The sequence below is a fragment of the Pseudophryne corroboree genome, assembly GCF_028390025.1.
Source record: "Pseudophryne corroboree isolate aPseCor3 chromosome 3 unlocalized genomic scaffold, aPseCor3.hap2 SUPER_3_unloc_37, whole genome shotgun sequence".
NCBI lineage: Eukaryota > Metazoa > Chordata > Amphibia > Anura > Myobatrachidae > Pseudophryne > Pseudophryne corroboree.
In genome coordinates, this window is record NW_026967527.1 from 547417 (window position 1) to 565058 (window position 17642).

Sequence of the window (17642 nt, forward strand, 5' to 3'; positions counted from 1 at the left end):
TGCTCGCCACCCTGTGCCCCCCCTCTTCCACCTCAGCACTGCTTGGGGACAATATTACCTATAGACAGTGCCTCTGGCAGCCCCCGCTACAGCAATAGTGCCACCCACCCTGTGTCCCCCTGACATCTCAGAACTTCTTGTGGATTCTTGGTACTGCTGGTAACAGTCCTTCATCTGCAGGTGGAAGTAACCAGGGCAGAAAGGAGGCAGAAGCTGCTTCTGGTACCATGGACATTGGGACTCTGGTCATGTAGGGCTGGGAGAGTCAGTAAGATTATGTAATAGTCACCATCTTACAGGCAGCCGGTGAAGGGAGCAGAGAATGGGTGTTATGTGGCAGGAACGGGCTGGTTAGGTAACAGCCTGGCTGCTGCATTCTGTACAAGCTACAAGGGGTGCAATTCTTTTGCTGGGAGACCCAGGTAGAGGACATTGCAGTAGTCTTTGTATGATGATACAAGTACATGTATGACTGTAGGTAGATCTTCTGAGGGAAATAAGTGCTGGAGTCTGGCTATGTTCCTCAGATGAGGATCTGTTTGTGGCAGATACTAATGTCTAAGTGTCACTCCACCATCCAGGAGACCAAGATTCCGCACATGATCAGCATTTTGTGACTCTGAACCCCCAAGCGTATGTATGGTTGGTAACAAAGCTGAGCTGTCACCCTGCCCTTTGTTGGTGAGCTTCTACCATATGGACCTGTTTCACCAGGACTGAGTCACAGCCAACTGGCATCACCCACACCTGGAGCTCACCTAGACAACCATTTAGGATTGGGACTGGGTTCTCAGTACCTGTAGCAAAAGACAGGTCATCTGTACAGCAGTGGTAGATGAGGTCATGACATCTGATTATTTCACCCAGTGGTAACATGTATATTGCAAAAAGCATAGCAAATAGAAGAACCTTGAAGAACAACGCATGGCATTTATGAGAATACTCCAGAAGATTAAAATGGTTCCTCACCTGAGTGATGTCTATTGTGCTGATTTATTTCTCAGAGTATGGAAATGGCCTCTCACCTGTGACTTCGCTGAAGTGTAACAAGTTGTGATTTCTATGTAAAACATTTCGCACACTCAGAACATGGAAATGGCTTTTCCCGTCTGACTTCTCTGATGTGTAAAAAGATCTAATTTCCGTGTAAAACATTTCCCACATTCTGAGCAAAAAATGGCTTCTCACCTGTGTGACTTCTCTCATGTTTAATAAGATCTGATTTGTGTGCAAAACATTTCCCACACTCAGAACATGGAAATGGCCTCTCACCTGTGTGACTTCGCTGATGTGTAACAAGTTGTGATTTCCAGGTAAAACATTTCCCACACTCATAGCAAGAAAATGGCTTCTCGCCTATGTGACTTCTCTCATGTTTAATAAGATGTGATTTCTGGATAAAACATTTCCCACACTCATAGCAAGAAAATGGCTTCTCGCATGTGTGACTTATCTCATGTTTAATAAGATGTGATTTCTGGATAAAACATTTCCCACACTCATAGCAAGAAAATGGCTTCTCGCATGTGTGACTTATCTCATGTTTAATAAGATGTGATTTCTGTATAAAACATTTCCCACACTCAGAACAGGAATACGGCTTCTCACCTGTGTGACTTCTCTGATGTGTAACAAGAGCTGAGTTCTGTGCGAAACATTTCCCACACTCAGAACAGGAATATGGCTTCTCACCTGTGTGACTTCTCTGATGACAAACAAGATCTGGTTTCGATGAAAAACATTTCCCACACTCAGAACAGGAATACGGCTTCTCACCTGTGTGACTTCTCTGATGTCTAATAAGAACTAATTTGTATGCAAAACATTTCCCACACTCAAAACATGGAAATGGCTTCTCACCTGTGTGACTTCTCTGATGTCTAACAAGAACTGATTTCTGTGTGAAACATTTCCCACACTCAGAACTTGGAAATGGCTTCTCATCTGTGTGACTTCTGTGATGTATAATAAGATCTGATTTGCGTGCAAAACATTTCCCACACTCAGGACATGGAAATGGCTTCTCACCTGTGTGACTTCTCTGATGTCTAATAAGAACTGAATTGTATGCAAAAGATTTCCCACACTCAGAACACAGAAATGGCCTCTCACCTGCCTTACCGGTCTGTGGGTTAATAGGCTTTGTGTTCTGTGTAAAACATTTGGCATCTATAGCACATGGAAACTCTGTATCTACTCTCAGAGCTGTACCAGATGCACCAATATCAGAGTGATCAGGATAAAATTTTGCAGGATCAGGGGGACCAGCTGATAGAGCTGGATGTATAATTGGGGTAATGGGGTTATCTCCTGGAGAATCTGGTCTACTGTCATTATCTTTTGTTTCACAATCCGAGGATAACATTAGATGTCCTTCTGTGATATTCCTGCTTGTGTGTCCATCTGCTGGAAATAAAAGACATTATGGAAATGTGACATTTTCTGTAACAATATTAATATTGTAAACAATAGGATAAGACAACTCTCTGGGACACAATTGTAAATGGGTGTGTATAATAAAACAACTTTTACTGAAGGCTTTATAATATTGTGTCTCAGACTATCATTGTGTCCACCCTTCTGAGAACACTCACAATAACAAATGTAATATTATAATAAGACTTAGATATATCTCTCTCTTGTACTGGTAACTAACCATGAAGTATAAATGGAGATGTAGTCACTCGCCAAGTCCTATGTCAGCACCAATGTAAAACAATGGATGGGGAACATATCGTATGAATTGGAGATTCTAGATGAACAATAACATCAGTCATATGAGCTGATGGATCAGAGAAATGTCTCCTAACGTTACTCCTGGAAGCATTGGTAAGGTAGCATTCCTTTATGTGTGTGCTCATACGCTGGTAAGCCTGTACATGTGTTACTCACCCTTATATAAGGTATATTGCTACAGCAGAGTAGGTGTGGAACAAGGTACTTTACATGCAATACACCATATAATACACTGTAATCATCATCATCTGCTAGGCTAAAATCTACTTTCTCTTACGTCCTAGAGGATGCTGGGGTCCATTTAATACCATGGGGTATAGACGGGTCCTTTGGGAGCCACTGGCACTTTAAGAGTTTAATAGTGTGGGCTGGCCCCTCCCTCTATGCCCCTCCTACCAGACTCAGTTTAGAAAACGTGCCCAGAGGAGTCGGTCACAGCTAGAGGAGCTCCTAGGAGTTTTCTTAGTTTTTTATTTTCTACAGTTAGTTAGGTTACAGGAAGGCTGCTGGCAACAGTCTCCCTGCTTCGTGGGACTTGGGGGTGGGGGGGTCGGAATAGGAACCAACTTCCTAAAGAGTTAATGGTTCTCTACTCCGCTGACAGGACACTGAGCTCCTGAGGGTGCTGATCACAAGCCCATGAGGCGACTGCTCACTCCTGCAACACGGCCGCCACCCCCTAACAAAGCCAGAAGAAAGAAAAGTGGCAAGTATAGCTCCGGCGTCCCGGTTAGCGGCAGGGTATGGCGGCACAAGCGTGGGAGCGCAGCTCTGACAGGCTGCGCTCCAGGAAGGCTCAGCAACACACAGTGTAGGCGCTTTGAGGGGCGTCCTGTGCCAGCACGGATAAACCCTACACTGGTCACGCAGATAACAGGGGCTAATCCCCCTGTTAGCACTAAAATCCTCAGGCCAGTAAAAACAATTAGTGCAGGAAGCCGCTCGACATTACAAGGGGCGGGGCTTCCTCTCAGAGCGGATCCAGCACTCACCAGCGCCATTTTCTCCCTGCAGATCATAGGAACTAGGACGCTGACAGGGAGCGCTGCCCTCCCTATTAAGATCAGTCAGCACCGGGCTTTTATCATAAATTCCTACAGGGGCGCTGTGTGGCTGGCTCCTTATACTCTGTGACTCTCTGAAGGTACTCTGGGGGAAACTGTGTCCGACATTTTCCGGTCTGTGTAAGTGTGTATATCCACATTACCATGTCTAAGGACTCTGTGTCCTGTGCTGCAGAGTGTGTATCTTCTCCTGAGGAGTCTATTCCATAAACTGAGGACTGCAATGTGCTGTCTCGGCCTTCTGAATCCGAACCCCCATGGGTGGATTCTTTAAGGGGAATGATATCCCAGATTTCAACATGGATGTCACATAATAAGAGACGCAGTTTTTGAGACAATCTGTGGAGTGTTTGAAATATTCAGCTCCCACTACTTCATCTAAAATCCCACCTACATACCCCAAAAAAGTACACTTGCCCAGATAATGCAAGCTGACACTAATACCGACTCTGATACAGGGGACGGTGAGGGGGATATGCAGGGGGAGGATGCATCCCTTGCTAAAGGGGTGCAGCTAATGATTGAAGCCATTAGGGATGTTTTGCATATTTCTGAGAAGGTCCAGAACAAGTAGAGAAATCTTATTTTACAGTAAATAAGAAGTCCTAACTTACCTTCCCTGCTTCTAAGGAGTTAAACTCCTTGTTTGAAAAATCCTGGGAAAACCCAGAGAAAAAATTACAGATCCCTAAAAATTCTCATTGCTTTCCCTTTCCCTGAAGAGAATAGAAAAGTGGGAAAACCCCCCTATTGTAGACGCTTCTGTATCTAGGCTGTCTACAAAGGTGGTTTTACCTGTCCCTGGTTCAACCGCCTTAAAGGAGCTGGCTGACCGCAAGATTGAGACTACGCTCAAATCACTATACACTGCTACAGGCATGGCTTTAAGGCCCACTATTGCTTGTGCGTGGATTTCTAAAGCCATAGTAAAGTGGTCAGGCACCTTACTAGAGGACTTAGATACTATGGATAGGAGTGACACTGACTTGTTTTTACATCACATACAGGATTCTGCAGGCTTCATGGTGGAGGCCATGAAGGACATTGGCCTGCTACTTCCATGGCTGTCTCGGCACGCAGAGGACTCTGGCTACGCCAATGGACTGCGGATGCAGAATCCAAGAAAAGTGTGGAGAACCTGCCATTTACAGGTCAGGCACTATTTGGGGACGCATTGGATGCGTGGATTTCCACGGCGACTGCGGGTAAGTCGACATTTTTTCCCTCTGCAGCAGCCCTAGCTAGGAAATCGTATCCTACACTGCAGTCCTTTTGGACTGCAAAATGTAAAAAATTCAAACCCCCTCACACCTTCTTTAGAGGAGGTCAGGGAAGATCCCAAAAACCTGCACCAATAGGTTCCCTGGAACAGAAACCAGGTTCTGCTTCCTCCAAATATTCAGCATGACGATGGACCTATCAGCCTGGACATCAGGCAAGTGGGAGCGAGACTAAAAGATTTCAGTCACGTCTGGGCGTCATCATGCCTAGACCCCTGGGTGAAGGATATTGTTAACCAGGGGTACAGACTGGAGTTTCAGGAACTCCCACCTCACAGATTCTTCAAATCATGCTTACCAGCTTTGCTGACAGAAAGTGCTATCCTTCAGGAAGCCATTCAAAAATTGGTACAAACAAATGTCATTGTTCCAGTTCCACCTCACCCAAAAACCAAGGGTTATTACTCAATCCTGTTTGTAGTACCAAAACTGGGCGGTTCGGTAAGGCCTATATTGAACCTGAAGACGTTGAACCCCTACTTGAGGGTTTTCCAATTCAAGATGGAGTCTCTGAGAGCGGTGATCTCAGGTCTGGAACAGGGGGAATTCCAAGTATTCCTGGATATCAAGGATGCGTACCTTCACATTCTGATCTGGCCACCTCACCAGGCCTATCTACGGTTTGCACTACAGGACTGTCACTACTAGTTCCAGACGTTGTCATTTGGCCTCTCCACAGCACCGAGGGTGTTCACCATGGTCATGGCAGAGATAATGCTCCTCCTACGCAAACAGGGAGTGAACATAATTCCATATCTGGATGAACTGCTGATAGAGGCATCTTCCAAGGAGAAGCTGTTGCAGAGTATTGCGCTCTCAACTCAACTACTCTGGGATCATAGGTGGATCCTGAACCTTCCAACGTCACATTTGGAACAGACAAGGAGACTGCCCTTCCTGGGGATGATACTCGACACGGAAGTGCAGAGGTTGTTTCTACCGGTGGAGAAAGCGTTGGTGGTCCAATCAATGGTCCGGGATGTCTTGAAACCTCCCCGGGTAACGGTTCATCAGCGCATTCGCCTTCTGGGGAAGATGGTAGCCTCCTACAAGGCTCTACAATACGGAAGATTCCATGCACGGTTCTTCCAGCTGGATCTCCTGGACAAGTGGTCGGGATCACATCTTCACATGCACCAGCGGATATGCCTGTCGCCAAAAGCCAGAATTTCAGTACTCTGGTGGCTGAAAACTTCTCACCTGCTCAAGGGCCGCAGGTTTGGGATTCAGAATTGGATTCTTCTAACCATGGATGCAAGCATCAAAAATTGGGGAGTAGTCACCCAGGGGGAAAACTTCCAAGGAAAGTGGTCAGGCCAGGAATCTGTCCTTCCAATAAACATCTGGAACAAAGGGCCATATACAATGGCCTTCTACATGAAGCTCATCTTCTGCAATATCGAGCCATTCAGGTTTAGCCGGACAAAGTCACAGCGGTGTCCTACATAAACAGGCAGGGTGGAACGAAGAGCAGGGCTGCAATGTCAGAGGTAACAAGAACCCTCCTCTGGTCAGAAAGACACGTGCTGGCGCTGTCGGCGATCTTCATTACGGGAGTGGACAACTGGGAAGCGGACTTCCTCAGCAGACATGATCTACATACAGGAGAATGGGTCATCCACCCGGAGGTATTAACAGAGGTAACACACCGATGGGGTGTATCTCAGATAGATATGATGGCCTCTCGCCTCAACAAGAAGCTTCGGAGGTACTGTTCCAGGTCACGAGACCGACAGGCAGTGGCGGTAAACGCCCTTTTGACACCCCGGGTGTCTTACAGTCATTGTATGTGTTCCCTCCACTTCCACTCATCCCAAGGATTCTCAAACTAATAAAAAGATCAAGAGTTCCGCCGATCCTCATTGCTCTGGCCTGGCCAAGGCGTGCTTGGTACACGAATCTTCTGGCATTACTGCTGGAGGATCCGAGGCCTCTTCCTCTTCGCGAGGACCTTCTACTGCAGAAGCCGTTTGCCTATCAAGACTTACCGCGGCTACGTTTGACGACATGGAGGTTGAACGCCAGATCTTAGCTCGGAAGGGCATTCCAAATAAGGTTATTCCTACTCTGATCCAAGCTAGGAAGGGGGTAATGTCTAAGCATTACCATCGGATTTGGAAAAACTATGTGTCTTGGTGTGAATCCAAGATGTTTCCTGCAGTGGCGTTTCAACTGGGACATTTCCTCCTCTTTCTGCAAGCAGGTGTGGATGTTGGCCAACGCTTGGGCACCATCAAGGTCCAGATTTCGGCATTGTCTATTTTCTTCCAGAAACAATTGTCTGCTATCCCTGAGGTTCAGACTTTCTTGAAAGGAGTTCTGCACATCCAACCTCCCTTTGTGCCTCCTATGTCACCGTGGGATCTTAATGTGGTGCTGCAGTTCCTGCAATCAGATTGGTTCGAACATTTACAGGAGGTGGATGTAAAGTTTCTTACTTGGAAGGCGTTATGTTGTTGGCCTTGGCTTCTGCCAGAAGTTTGTCAGAATTGGGGGGCATTGTCGCACAAGAGCCCCTACTTGATTTTCCATGAGGATAGAGCTGAGCTCAGAACGCGTCAGAAATTTCTCCCTAAGGTTGTTTCGGCTTTTCATATCAACCAACCTATTGTGGTGCCAGTGGCTACTGACACCTCAATTACCTCAAAGTCCTTGGATGTTGTGCGGGCTTTGAAAATCTATGTGAAGAGAACTACACGTCACAGGAAGTCGGACGCACTATTTGTACTTTATCATCCCAACAAGATTGGGTGTCCTGCTTCTAAGCAGACAATTTCCCGCTGGATCAGGCTTACTATCCAGCATGCTTATTCCACGGCAGGATTGCCAATTCCAAAATCTGTTCAGGCCCACTCTACCCGTAAAGTGAGTTCTTCCTGGGCAGCTGCCCGGGGTGTCTCAGCTATTCAGTTTTGCTGAGCAGCTACTTGGTCAGGGTCGAACACATTTGCTAAGTTTTACAAGTTCTATACTTCGGCCTCTGAAGACTTCAAGTTTGGTCAATCAGTTCTGCAGGAACCTCAGCACTCTCCCTCCTGTACTGGGAGCTTTGGTACATCTCCATGGTACTAAATGGACCCCAGCATCCTCTAGGATGTAAGAGAAAATAGGATTTTAATTACCTACTGGTTAATCCTTTTCTCGTAGTCCGTAGAGGATGTTGGGCGCCCCCGTCCTGTGCTTTGTATTACTGCATTTTGTTACTTGGTTCAGAATTGTTGGTTTAGCCGTTGCTGAAGTGTTCCAAGTTGGTGAGTTTGGCTTTTTTGTTATGTGTGAGCTGGTGTGAATTTCACCACTATCTGTGTATTTCCTTCTCTCGAAGTATATCCGTCTCCTCGGGCACAGTTTCTAGACTGAGTCTGGTAGGAGTGGCATAGAGGGAAACTAGCCCACACTATTAAACTCTTAAAGTGCCAGTGACCCGTCTATACCCCATGATACTAAATGGACCCCAGCATTCTCTACAGACTACGAGAAAATAGGATTTTATTTACCGGTAAATCTATTTCTCGTAGTCCGTAGTGGATGCTGGGAACACAACTAAAGAAAGCTTTAGGACTACCTGGTGTGCACTGGCTCCTCCCACAATGACCCTCCTCCAGACCTCAGTTAGGATACTGTGCCCGGAAGAGCTGACACAATTAGGAAGGATTTTTGAATCCCGGGTAAGACTCATACCAGCCACACCAATCACACCGTACAACTCGTGATACTATACCCAGTTAACAGTATGAAATACAATGGAGCCTCTCAACAGATGGCTCTCAACAATAACCCGTTAGTTTAACAATAACTACATACAAGTATTGCAGACAATCCGCACTTGGGATGGGCGCCCAGCATCCACTACGGACTACGAGAAATAGATTTACCGGTGAGTAAAATCTTATTTTCTCTGACGTCCTAAGTGGATGCTGGGACTCCGTAAGGACCATGGGGATTATACCAAAGCTCCCAAACGGGCTGGAGAGTGCGGATGACTCTGCAGCACCGAATGAGCAAACTCAAGGTCCTCCTTAGCCAGGGTATCAAATTTGTAGAATTTTGCAAAAGTGTTAGACCCTGACCAAGTAGCAGCTCGGCAAAGTTGTAAAGCCGAGACCCCTCGGGCAGCCGCCCAAGAAGAGCCCATCTTCCTCGTGGAATGGGCTTTTACAGATTTAGGATGCGGCAGTCCAGCCACAGAATGCGCAAGCTGAATTGTTCTACATATCCAGCGAGCAATAGTCTGCTTCGAAGCAGGAGCACCCAGCTTGTTGGGTGCATACAGGATAAATAGCGAGTCAGTTTTCCTGACTCCAGCCGTCCTGGAAACATATATTTTCAAGGCCCTGGCTACGTCCAGTAACTTGGAGTCCTCCAAGTCCCTAGTAGCCGCAGGCACCACAATAGGTTGGTTCACGTGAAAAGCTGATACCACCTTGGGGAGAAACTGGGGACGAGTCCTCAATTCTGCCCTATCCATATGGAAAATCAGATAAGGGCTTTTACATGACAAAGCCGCCAATTCTGACACATGCCTGGCCGAAGCCAAGGCCAACAGCATGACCACTTTCCACGTGAGATATTTCAAATCCACGGTCTTAAGTGGTTCAAACCAATGTGACTTTAGGAAACTCAACACCACGTTGAGATCCCAAGGTGCCACTGGAGGCACAAAGGGGCTGAATATGCAGCACTCCCTTAACAAAAGTCTGAACTTCAGGCAGTGAAGCCAGTTCTTTCTGGAAGAAAATCGACAGAGCCGAAATCTGAACCTTAATGAAACCCAATTTTAGGCCCATAGTCACTCCTGACTGTAGGAAGTGCAGAAATCAACCCAGCTGAAATTCCTCCCTTGGGGCCTTCCTGGCCTCACACCAAGCAACATATTTTCGCCATATGCGGTGATAATGTTTTGCGGTCACCTCTTTTCTAGCCTTAATCAGCATAGGAATGACTTCCCCCGGAATGCCTTTTTCCTTTAGGATCCGGTGTTCAACCGCCATGCCGTCAACGCAAGGTAAGTCTTGGAACAGACAGGGCCCCTGCTGCAGCAGGTCCTGTCTGAGCGGCAGAGGCCATGGGTCCTCTGAAATCATTTCTTGAAGTTCTGGGTGCAAAGCCCTTCTTGGCCAATCCGGAACCACGAGTATGGTTCTTACTCTTCTCCTTCTTATTATTCTCAGTACCTTGGTATGAGAGGCAGAGGAAGGAACACATACACCGACTGGTACACCCTCGGTGTTACCAGAGCCTCCACAGCTATCGCCTGAGGGTCCCTTGACCTGGCGCAATATCTATTTAGCTTTTTGTTGAGGTGGGACACCATCATGTCTACCTGTGGCCTATCCCAATGGTGTACAATCATTTGGAAGACTTCTGGATGAAGTCCCCACTCTCCCGGTTGGAGGTCGCTCCGGGAATGAACACTGCTGACAGTGCTAACACATGATATTCCGCCCATCGGAAAATCCTTGTGGCTTCTGCCATCGCCATCCTGCTTCTTGTGCCACCCTGTTGGTTTACATGGGCGACCGCCATGATGTTATCTGACTGGATCAGCACCGGCTGATGTTGAAGCAGGGGTCTTGCCTGACTTAGGGCCTTGGCCTTCTCCTCCGGGAGAAACACTTTTTCCTGTTCTGTGTCCAGGACCATACCCAGGATCAGTAGACGCGTCGTAGGAACCAGCTGCGACTTCGGAATATTCAGAATCCAGCCGTACTGTTGTAGCCCTTCCCGAGATAGTGCTACTCCGACCAAGAACTGTTCCCTGGACCTCGCCTTTATAAGGAGATCGTCCAAGTACGGGATTACTATAACTCCCTTTTTTCGAAGGAGTATCATCATTTCGGCCATTACCTTGGTAAATACACTCGGTGCCGGGGACAGACCAACGGCAACGTCTGGAATTGGTAATGACAGTCCTGTACCACAATTTTGAGGTACTCCTGGTGAGGAGGGTAAATGGGGACATGCAGGTAAGCATCCTTGATGTCCAGTGATACCATGTAACCCCTTCGTCCAGGCTTGCAATTACCGCCCTGAGCGATTCCATTTTGAACTTGAACCTTCGTATATAAGTGCTCAAGGATATCAATTTTAGAATGGGTCTCACCGAACCGTCTGGTTTCGGTACCACAAACATTGTGGAACAGTAACCCCGACCTTGTTGAAGGAGGGGTACCTTGATTAACACCTGCTGGAAGTACAGCTTGTGAATTTCCCTCAGTACTACCTCCCCTTTCTCCAAGGGCAGCAGGCAAGGCTGATTTGAGGTAACGGCGAGAGGGAGTCGCCTCGAACTCCAGCTTGTATCCCTGTGATACTACTTGCAGAACCCAGGAATCCACCTGTGAGCGAGCCCACTGGTTGCTGAAGTTCCCGAGACGCGCCCCCACCGCACCTGGCTCCACCTGTGGAGCCCCAGCGTCATGCAGTGGACTCAGAGGAAGCGGGGGAAGATCTTTGATCCTGGGAACTGGCTGTCTGGTGCAGCTTTTTCCCTCTTCCCTTGTCTCTGTGCAGAAAGGAAGCGCCTTCGACCCGCTTGCTTTTCTGAAGCCGAAAGGACTGTACCTGATAATATGGTGCTCTCTTAGGCTGTGAGGAAACCTGAGGTAAAAAAATTTCTTCCCAGCAGTTGCTGTGGATACGAGGTCCCAGAGACCATCCCCAAACAATTCCTCACCCTTATAAGGCAGAATCTCTATGTGCCTTTTAAAGTCAGCATCACCTGTCCACTGCCGGGTCCCTAATACCCTCCTGGCAGAATGGACATTACATTAATTCTGGATGCCAGCCGGAAAATATCCCTCTGTGCATCCCTCATATATAAGACGACGTCTTTAATATGCTCTATGGTTAGCAAAATAGTATCCCTGTCCTGACAGGGTAACAGACCACGCTGCAGCAGCACTATCCATGCTGAGGCAATTGCAGGTCTCAGTATAGTACCTGAGTGTGTATATACAGACTTTAGGATAGCCTCCTGCTTTTTATCAGCAGGCTCCTTCAAAGTGGCCGTATCCTAAGACGGCAGTGCCATCTTTTTTGACAAACGTGCGAGCGCCTTATCCACCCTAGGGGATATCTCCCAACGTGACCTATCCTCTGGCGGGAAAGGGTACGCCATCAGTAACTTTTTAGGAATTACCAGTTTCTTATCGGGGGATCCCACGCTTCTTCACACACTTCATTCACTCATCTGCTGGAAAACAAAACACTGGCTGCTTTTTCTCCCCAAACATAAAAACCCTTTTGTTTTAGTGGTACTTGGGTTAATGTCAGAGTGTAACACATTTTTCATTGCCGAGATCATGCTACGGATGTTCCTAGTGGATTGTGTATATGTCTCAACCTCGTCGACACTGGAGTCAGACTCCGTGTCGACATCTGTGTCTGCCATCTGAGGTAGCCGGCGTTTTTGAGCCCCTGATGACCTTTGAGACACCTGGGCAGGCACGAGCTGAGAAGCCGGCTGTCCCACAGCTGTTACATCATCCACCCTTTTATGTAAGGAGTTGACACTGTCGGTTAATACCTTCCAACTATCCATCTACTCTGGTGTCGGCCCCACAGGGGGCGACATCACATTTATCGGCATCTGCTCCGCCTCCACATAACCTTCCTCCTCAAACATGTTGACACAGCCGTACCGACACACCGCACACACACAGGGAATGCTCTGACTGAGGACAGGACCCCACAAAGTCCTTTGGGGAGACAGAGAGAGAGAGTATGCCAGCACACACCAGAGTGCTATATAATGCAGGGATTAACACTATAACTGAGTGATTTTCCCAATAGCTGCTTGTATACACAATATTGCGCCTAGATTTAGTGCCCCCCCTCTCTTTTTAACCCTTTGAGCCTGAAAACTACAGGGGAGAGCCTGGGGAGCTGTCTTCCAGCTGCACTGTGAAGAGAAAATGGCGTCAGTGTGCTGAGGGAGATAGCCCCGCCCCTTTTTCAGCGGACTTCTCCCGCTTTTTTATGGATCTCTGGCAGGGGTATTTTACACATATATAGCCTCTAGGACTATATATTGTGTAGATTTGCCAGCCATGGTGTTTAATATTGCTGCTCATGGTGCCCCCCCCCAGCGCCCTGCACCCATCAGTGACCACAGTGTGAGGTGTGCATGAGGAGCAATGGCGCACAGCTGCAGTGCTGTGCGCTACTTTGGTGAAGACCGAAGTCTTCTGCCGCCGATTTTCCGGACCGTCTTCTTGCATCTGGCTCTGTAAGGGGGGCGGCGGCGCGGCTCCGGGACCGGACGATCGAGGTCGGGCCCTGTGTTCGATCCCTCTGGAGCTAACGGTGTCCAGTAGCCTAATAAGCCCAAGCTAGCTGCAAGCAGGTAGGTTCGATTCTTCTCCCCTTAGTCCCTCGTAGCAGTGAGTCTGTTGCCCGCAGATCTCACTGAAAAAAACCCCCTAAATAATACTTTCTTTTCTAGGAGCTCAGGAGAGCCCCTAGTGTGCATCCAGCTCAGCCGGGCACAAGATTCTAACTAAGGTCTGAGGAGGGTCATAGTGGGAGGAGCCAGTGCACTCCAGGTAGTCATAAAGCTTTCTTTAGTTGTGCCCAGTCTCCTGCGGAGCCGCTATTCCCCATGGTCCTTACGGAGTCCCAGCATCCACTTAGGACGTCAGAGAAAAGGATTTACCGGTAGGTAATTAAAATCCTATTTTTACACCCCCATCATCAGTGTCTTACCTCTATTCTCTCAATAGTAATAAGGATGATGTGTGTACGGTAAGTATGATACAGAGAATTACATATCAGAATCTATACAGCTGCCGCCATACTTCTGCTTCTCATACGTGTGCTACTGGCAGCAGTGAACATCTGAGTGAGAGTGCAGGGAAGACAGCAGAGTCTGATGAGAAAGAGATTGGATCTGCCTTTGGAGGGATGTACCACACCTGTCACCCCTGTAAATAAGAGGGGCCTGAGTCCATCCAGACGTGCTTTCTGGAGCTCTCCTCACTAAGTGGCTTCTTATCTACCCTACCTAATAGCTCTCAGCCGCCGCTGGAACCAAGACCCTATTTATTAAGTCCCCCACTCCTACTGCCCTAAAGCAGCTCGCTCTGCTCACTCCGAGCACTGTTCACTGGTGCAGCCTAGTGACGCCGCTGAAGACACGGGCTGAATTTTGGGGATAAGTGCGCCCAGTCTTTCCTGCACGCTCCAAACACCTGACTTGGAGGCAATTTTTCCTCAGGTGGGAGCAAATGCTCTCCCACTCACACGGGTGCGCAGCTCCCACTATTGCTGGGGACAGAACGGTCTGCCCACAGTCACCGAGCCCGGCAATGATATTGGGAAGTGAGGTGGCTGCCATTTTGAATCCTGGTACCCGCCCATTGCATGCTTTGCCTTCAATAAGGTTTAAAATTAATATAAGCTGCTAAATAAGTGTCCTGATGGCTGGACCGGGGTCACTACACTAGAATTTGTTGGCAGATAAGAACCACTTGGCCCATCTAAATTGAAGCATTTGCCTGGAGGTGAAACTACCTTCTATTTATATGGTACCACTATAATCTACTTCCTCTCAGTCTACATGCAGAGCCCAGTATCAAGTATCGTCTGAGTACAGCTCATTACACTCTGATTACAACCTCACAGTATATTATTTTGTGGATTTATTCACTGAATATATTTTGCCATTTGTGTCTCTCTGTGCTGAGTACTTCACGTCTGTGATCACGCTGACCTCTAGTGGAATATCTCGCTCATTACTGTGTTATTTGAGTTGCATTACATCATGTTTACTTGAAATTTTGGCTCAGATACCCCTGTCACCCCGACTAAGAATGTCATTTTGAACTGAGTCATCTTGATGTAACCTCCTGACAGCGTACTACTGCTCCTTTTATTTATAGATCGTTTGTATTTTCCTATCTCTGAGAGGTCAGTCTCTTTGTAGTCAGCTTACCATGCCTCCAAAAAAGGTTAAAAGGTACCAAATCGGCCCCGCCTGTCCATCTCTTTAGTACCTCGAATTCAGGTGGTACTTCTGAGACTGCTACAACATCATCTGCTTCTTCTTGTCAGATGCACAGCCCAGCTGTAATGGCTGAAGACGTCTTAAGACTCTCTAGATGATCCTGTTACTCTACGATCTATACATTCTATGTTATCTACATTTAAGGACTGAAATAACCTCAGAACTTAACTCTAATATTCAAGCTTTGAGGTCAGATATCAGTGAGATTGGCACTCGTACAGACTAAGATGAGATTGTTGCGTCTCACAAAGATCTGATTTCAGCACGACACCCTTCAGGAAGACCCGGTCTCTATTCATGATAAAGTCATTGATTTAGAAGACAGGTCTCAGAGAAATAATATCAATAATGGGCATTCTGGATTCTTTTACAAATGCTGAGCTTTAAGTTTATGCCATGGTCCTCTTTTCAGAAACTTCCACCGAAGGCTTCTGCCGCGGACCTTCTTATTACTGACAGGATCTATAGACTCCCAAAGTCCAAACAGACCCCTATCCAAGCACCAAGGGACACTCTGCTCAGGGTGCACTTTTTCATCTTAAAGAAAGCATTCTATGAGCCACTGTCTTCCTGATCCACAGCTGAGTGCCTGGATAATCTGCGCTATTTCCAAAAACTTCTCCTGCGACGCTGGGCAAAAGGCATCTGTTCCACCCAAGGAAATGTGCAATACAAATACAAATGGGGCTTTCCTACTAAGGTTATAGTAATGAGAAATGGTGCCTTCACAGAGATACCTTCACCTGAGGATGGTCCTGCTATTCTGAAAAAGTGGGACATTCCTGTTGACAGTACTTCATGACACTTTACCTAAACCAATCCCGGAGGCGTTGTTTTCTGTCTTCAAGTAATATGCTAAAGGAGTAAGACTGTTAGAGACACTCAGAGTTTGTTTCCTACTGTAACATGTGCCAACTGGGACTAAGTTACTGGGCATGGATCTATTTTTGGGCCAGATTTATTTGTTCTTGTTATGTGCTATTTAATTGCTATATGGTATATGGTCTGATATTCTTTCCACTGTTACGTTTCATAATACCTTTCTAGAATGTTTGGGTGTTCAGGTAAAGCATGACTGATTCATGTAACATCCTGTTGCCCTTATAACTGTGTTGGTGGAACCTACATTGGATATCAGGCCATGTTCTTGGCCTTTACCTCCTTTGGATACATTGGTTACATTGAGATTTGATATATCTTTGTACAGTTGTTACTATGATGACTAGATTTTGCGTCTCGTATGGCTACTTGGAGTAGTCGGTGAGTTTCCCTCTTAGGCCCGACCACCACCTTTTTCTACCTTTCTGTCACGGTTCCCTAGTGACGGAATCTCTAGCTTCTTTATGGACGCTATTTCTGTTTGTCTCCCATTTTTGTTCCCTATTTTATTTTTTCTGTTATTTGATAGTTTGAAGTATGCACACGCCCTACAGACTCTATTGGACTTTACACAGATGATCCTAGATGTTTCATACCATGATCTGATCTCTCTCTATCACGGTGACGTTTTTAAGTCTTAATGTAAAAGGTCTTAATTCTCCCCGTAAGAGACGTCTTGCAATAAAATATTTTGCTGACCAGAAGGCGGCGGTGGTAGCCATTCAGGAATCACATGATCCATTGCACTCTCCCCCTCAGTTTACCAATAACTACCCAGCATGCTCTATCTCCTGTGGTGTAGCCATCCTTTCTAATAGATCCTGCCCCTTTCACCTGGAAAGCAAGTGGGTGGATTGCAATGGTAGATATTGGATTCTAGTTGGGAAATTCATTATAAATATGTCCCCCTTACTTCTCTCTATACCTCTAATGCCAGACAGCCCCAATTTCATAAATCTTTTTTATTCAATAGCTACAAGAAATTGCACTTCTCCTTATGGGAGATGTTACTCTTGCTCCAGACCCTCATCTTGATAGATCCTCCACTACTGATGAACAGACCAGTAATGCCGCCCGTTCCTCAGCTTCCTCATGCTCCCTTTATTAGCTGAATTTGACCTTTGACCGAGTGTGAAGGACATAGTGAGTGGGAAGAATATACACAGATTTTAGGCTGGCTGATTATAATAGATATATGTTCCTGTTATCAGTATCTCAGATGGAAACGGTCTGGTAAGATGTTTGGCGTATTGTATTCATAAGTAGGTGAAAGGGGACAGTTGTCCAGGATAAGATAAATTATGTTATACTGAATGACTACTGCACCCAGCATCACAGACCCTGAATGTAATATCTGGTAAGACAATGTCAGCGTATATCCTTGCAGGGTATAAAGCCTAGAGACTTACACATAGCAGCTTCGTTCTGATTGAAGCTAGGTCTGTCTGCAGCAGATATAGACTTCATAACCCACCTCAGTTTAATACATTCAGACAGAGTTATTAAAGAAGGACCCTGAGGGCGCCTGAACTATATTGTTTAAACTACGTAATCGATGACCATCATCTGGGACAGATCATGAAACATCTTAGATAAGAGTGGAGTATTCTAATTTGTTCTTCCTATTACTGTAGCTGAGTATAACTTGTTATTTGCAGGTTCTCATTGTTGTAACTT

At 46.6% G+C, this 17642-nt stretch overlaps 3 protein-coding genes across 3 annotated transcripts in view; 1 reads left to right on the forward strand and 2 right to left on the reverse strand.

Annotated features, from left to right (window-relative positions):
* LOC134984113 (oocyte zinc finger protein XlCOF6.1-like) lies at positions 1–2365 on the reverse strand. The gene has a single exon (XM_063949741.1). The coding sequence runs from the start codon at positions 2363–2365 to the stop codon at positions 1136–1138; it is 1230 nt and encodes a 409-aa protein (XP_063805811.1). The 3' UTR covers positions 1–1135.
* Positions 1–17642, forward strand: part of LOC134984122 (zinc finger protein 850-like) — a gene marked incomplete at its 5' end in the record, with an annotated part of 295553 nt that overhangs the window by 204722 nt on the left and 73189 nt on the right. The window lies entirely within an intron of this gene.
* LOC134984114 (oocyte zinc finger protein XlCOF29-like) overlaps positions 2365–17642 on the reverse strand; it is a 27230-nt gene continuing 11952 nt past the window's right edge. The window contains exon 6 of the mRNA XM_063949742.1: positions 2365–2442. Within this exon, the coding sequence (XP_063805812.1) occupies positions 2365–2442 (78 nt within the window). The remainder of the gene's footprint in view (positions 2443–17642) is intronic.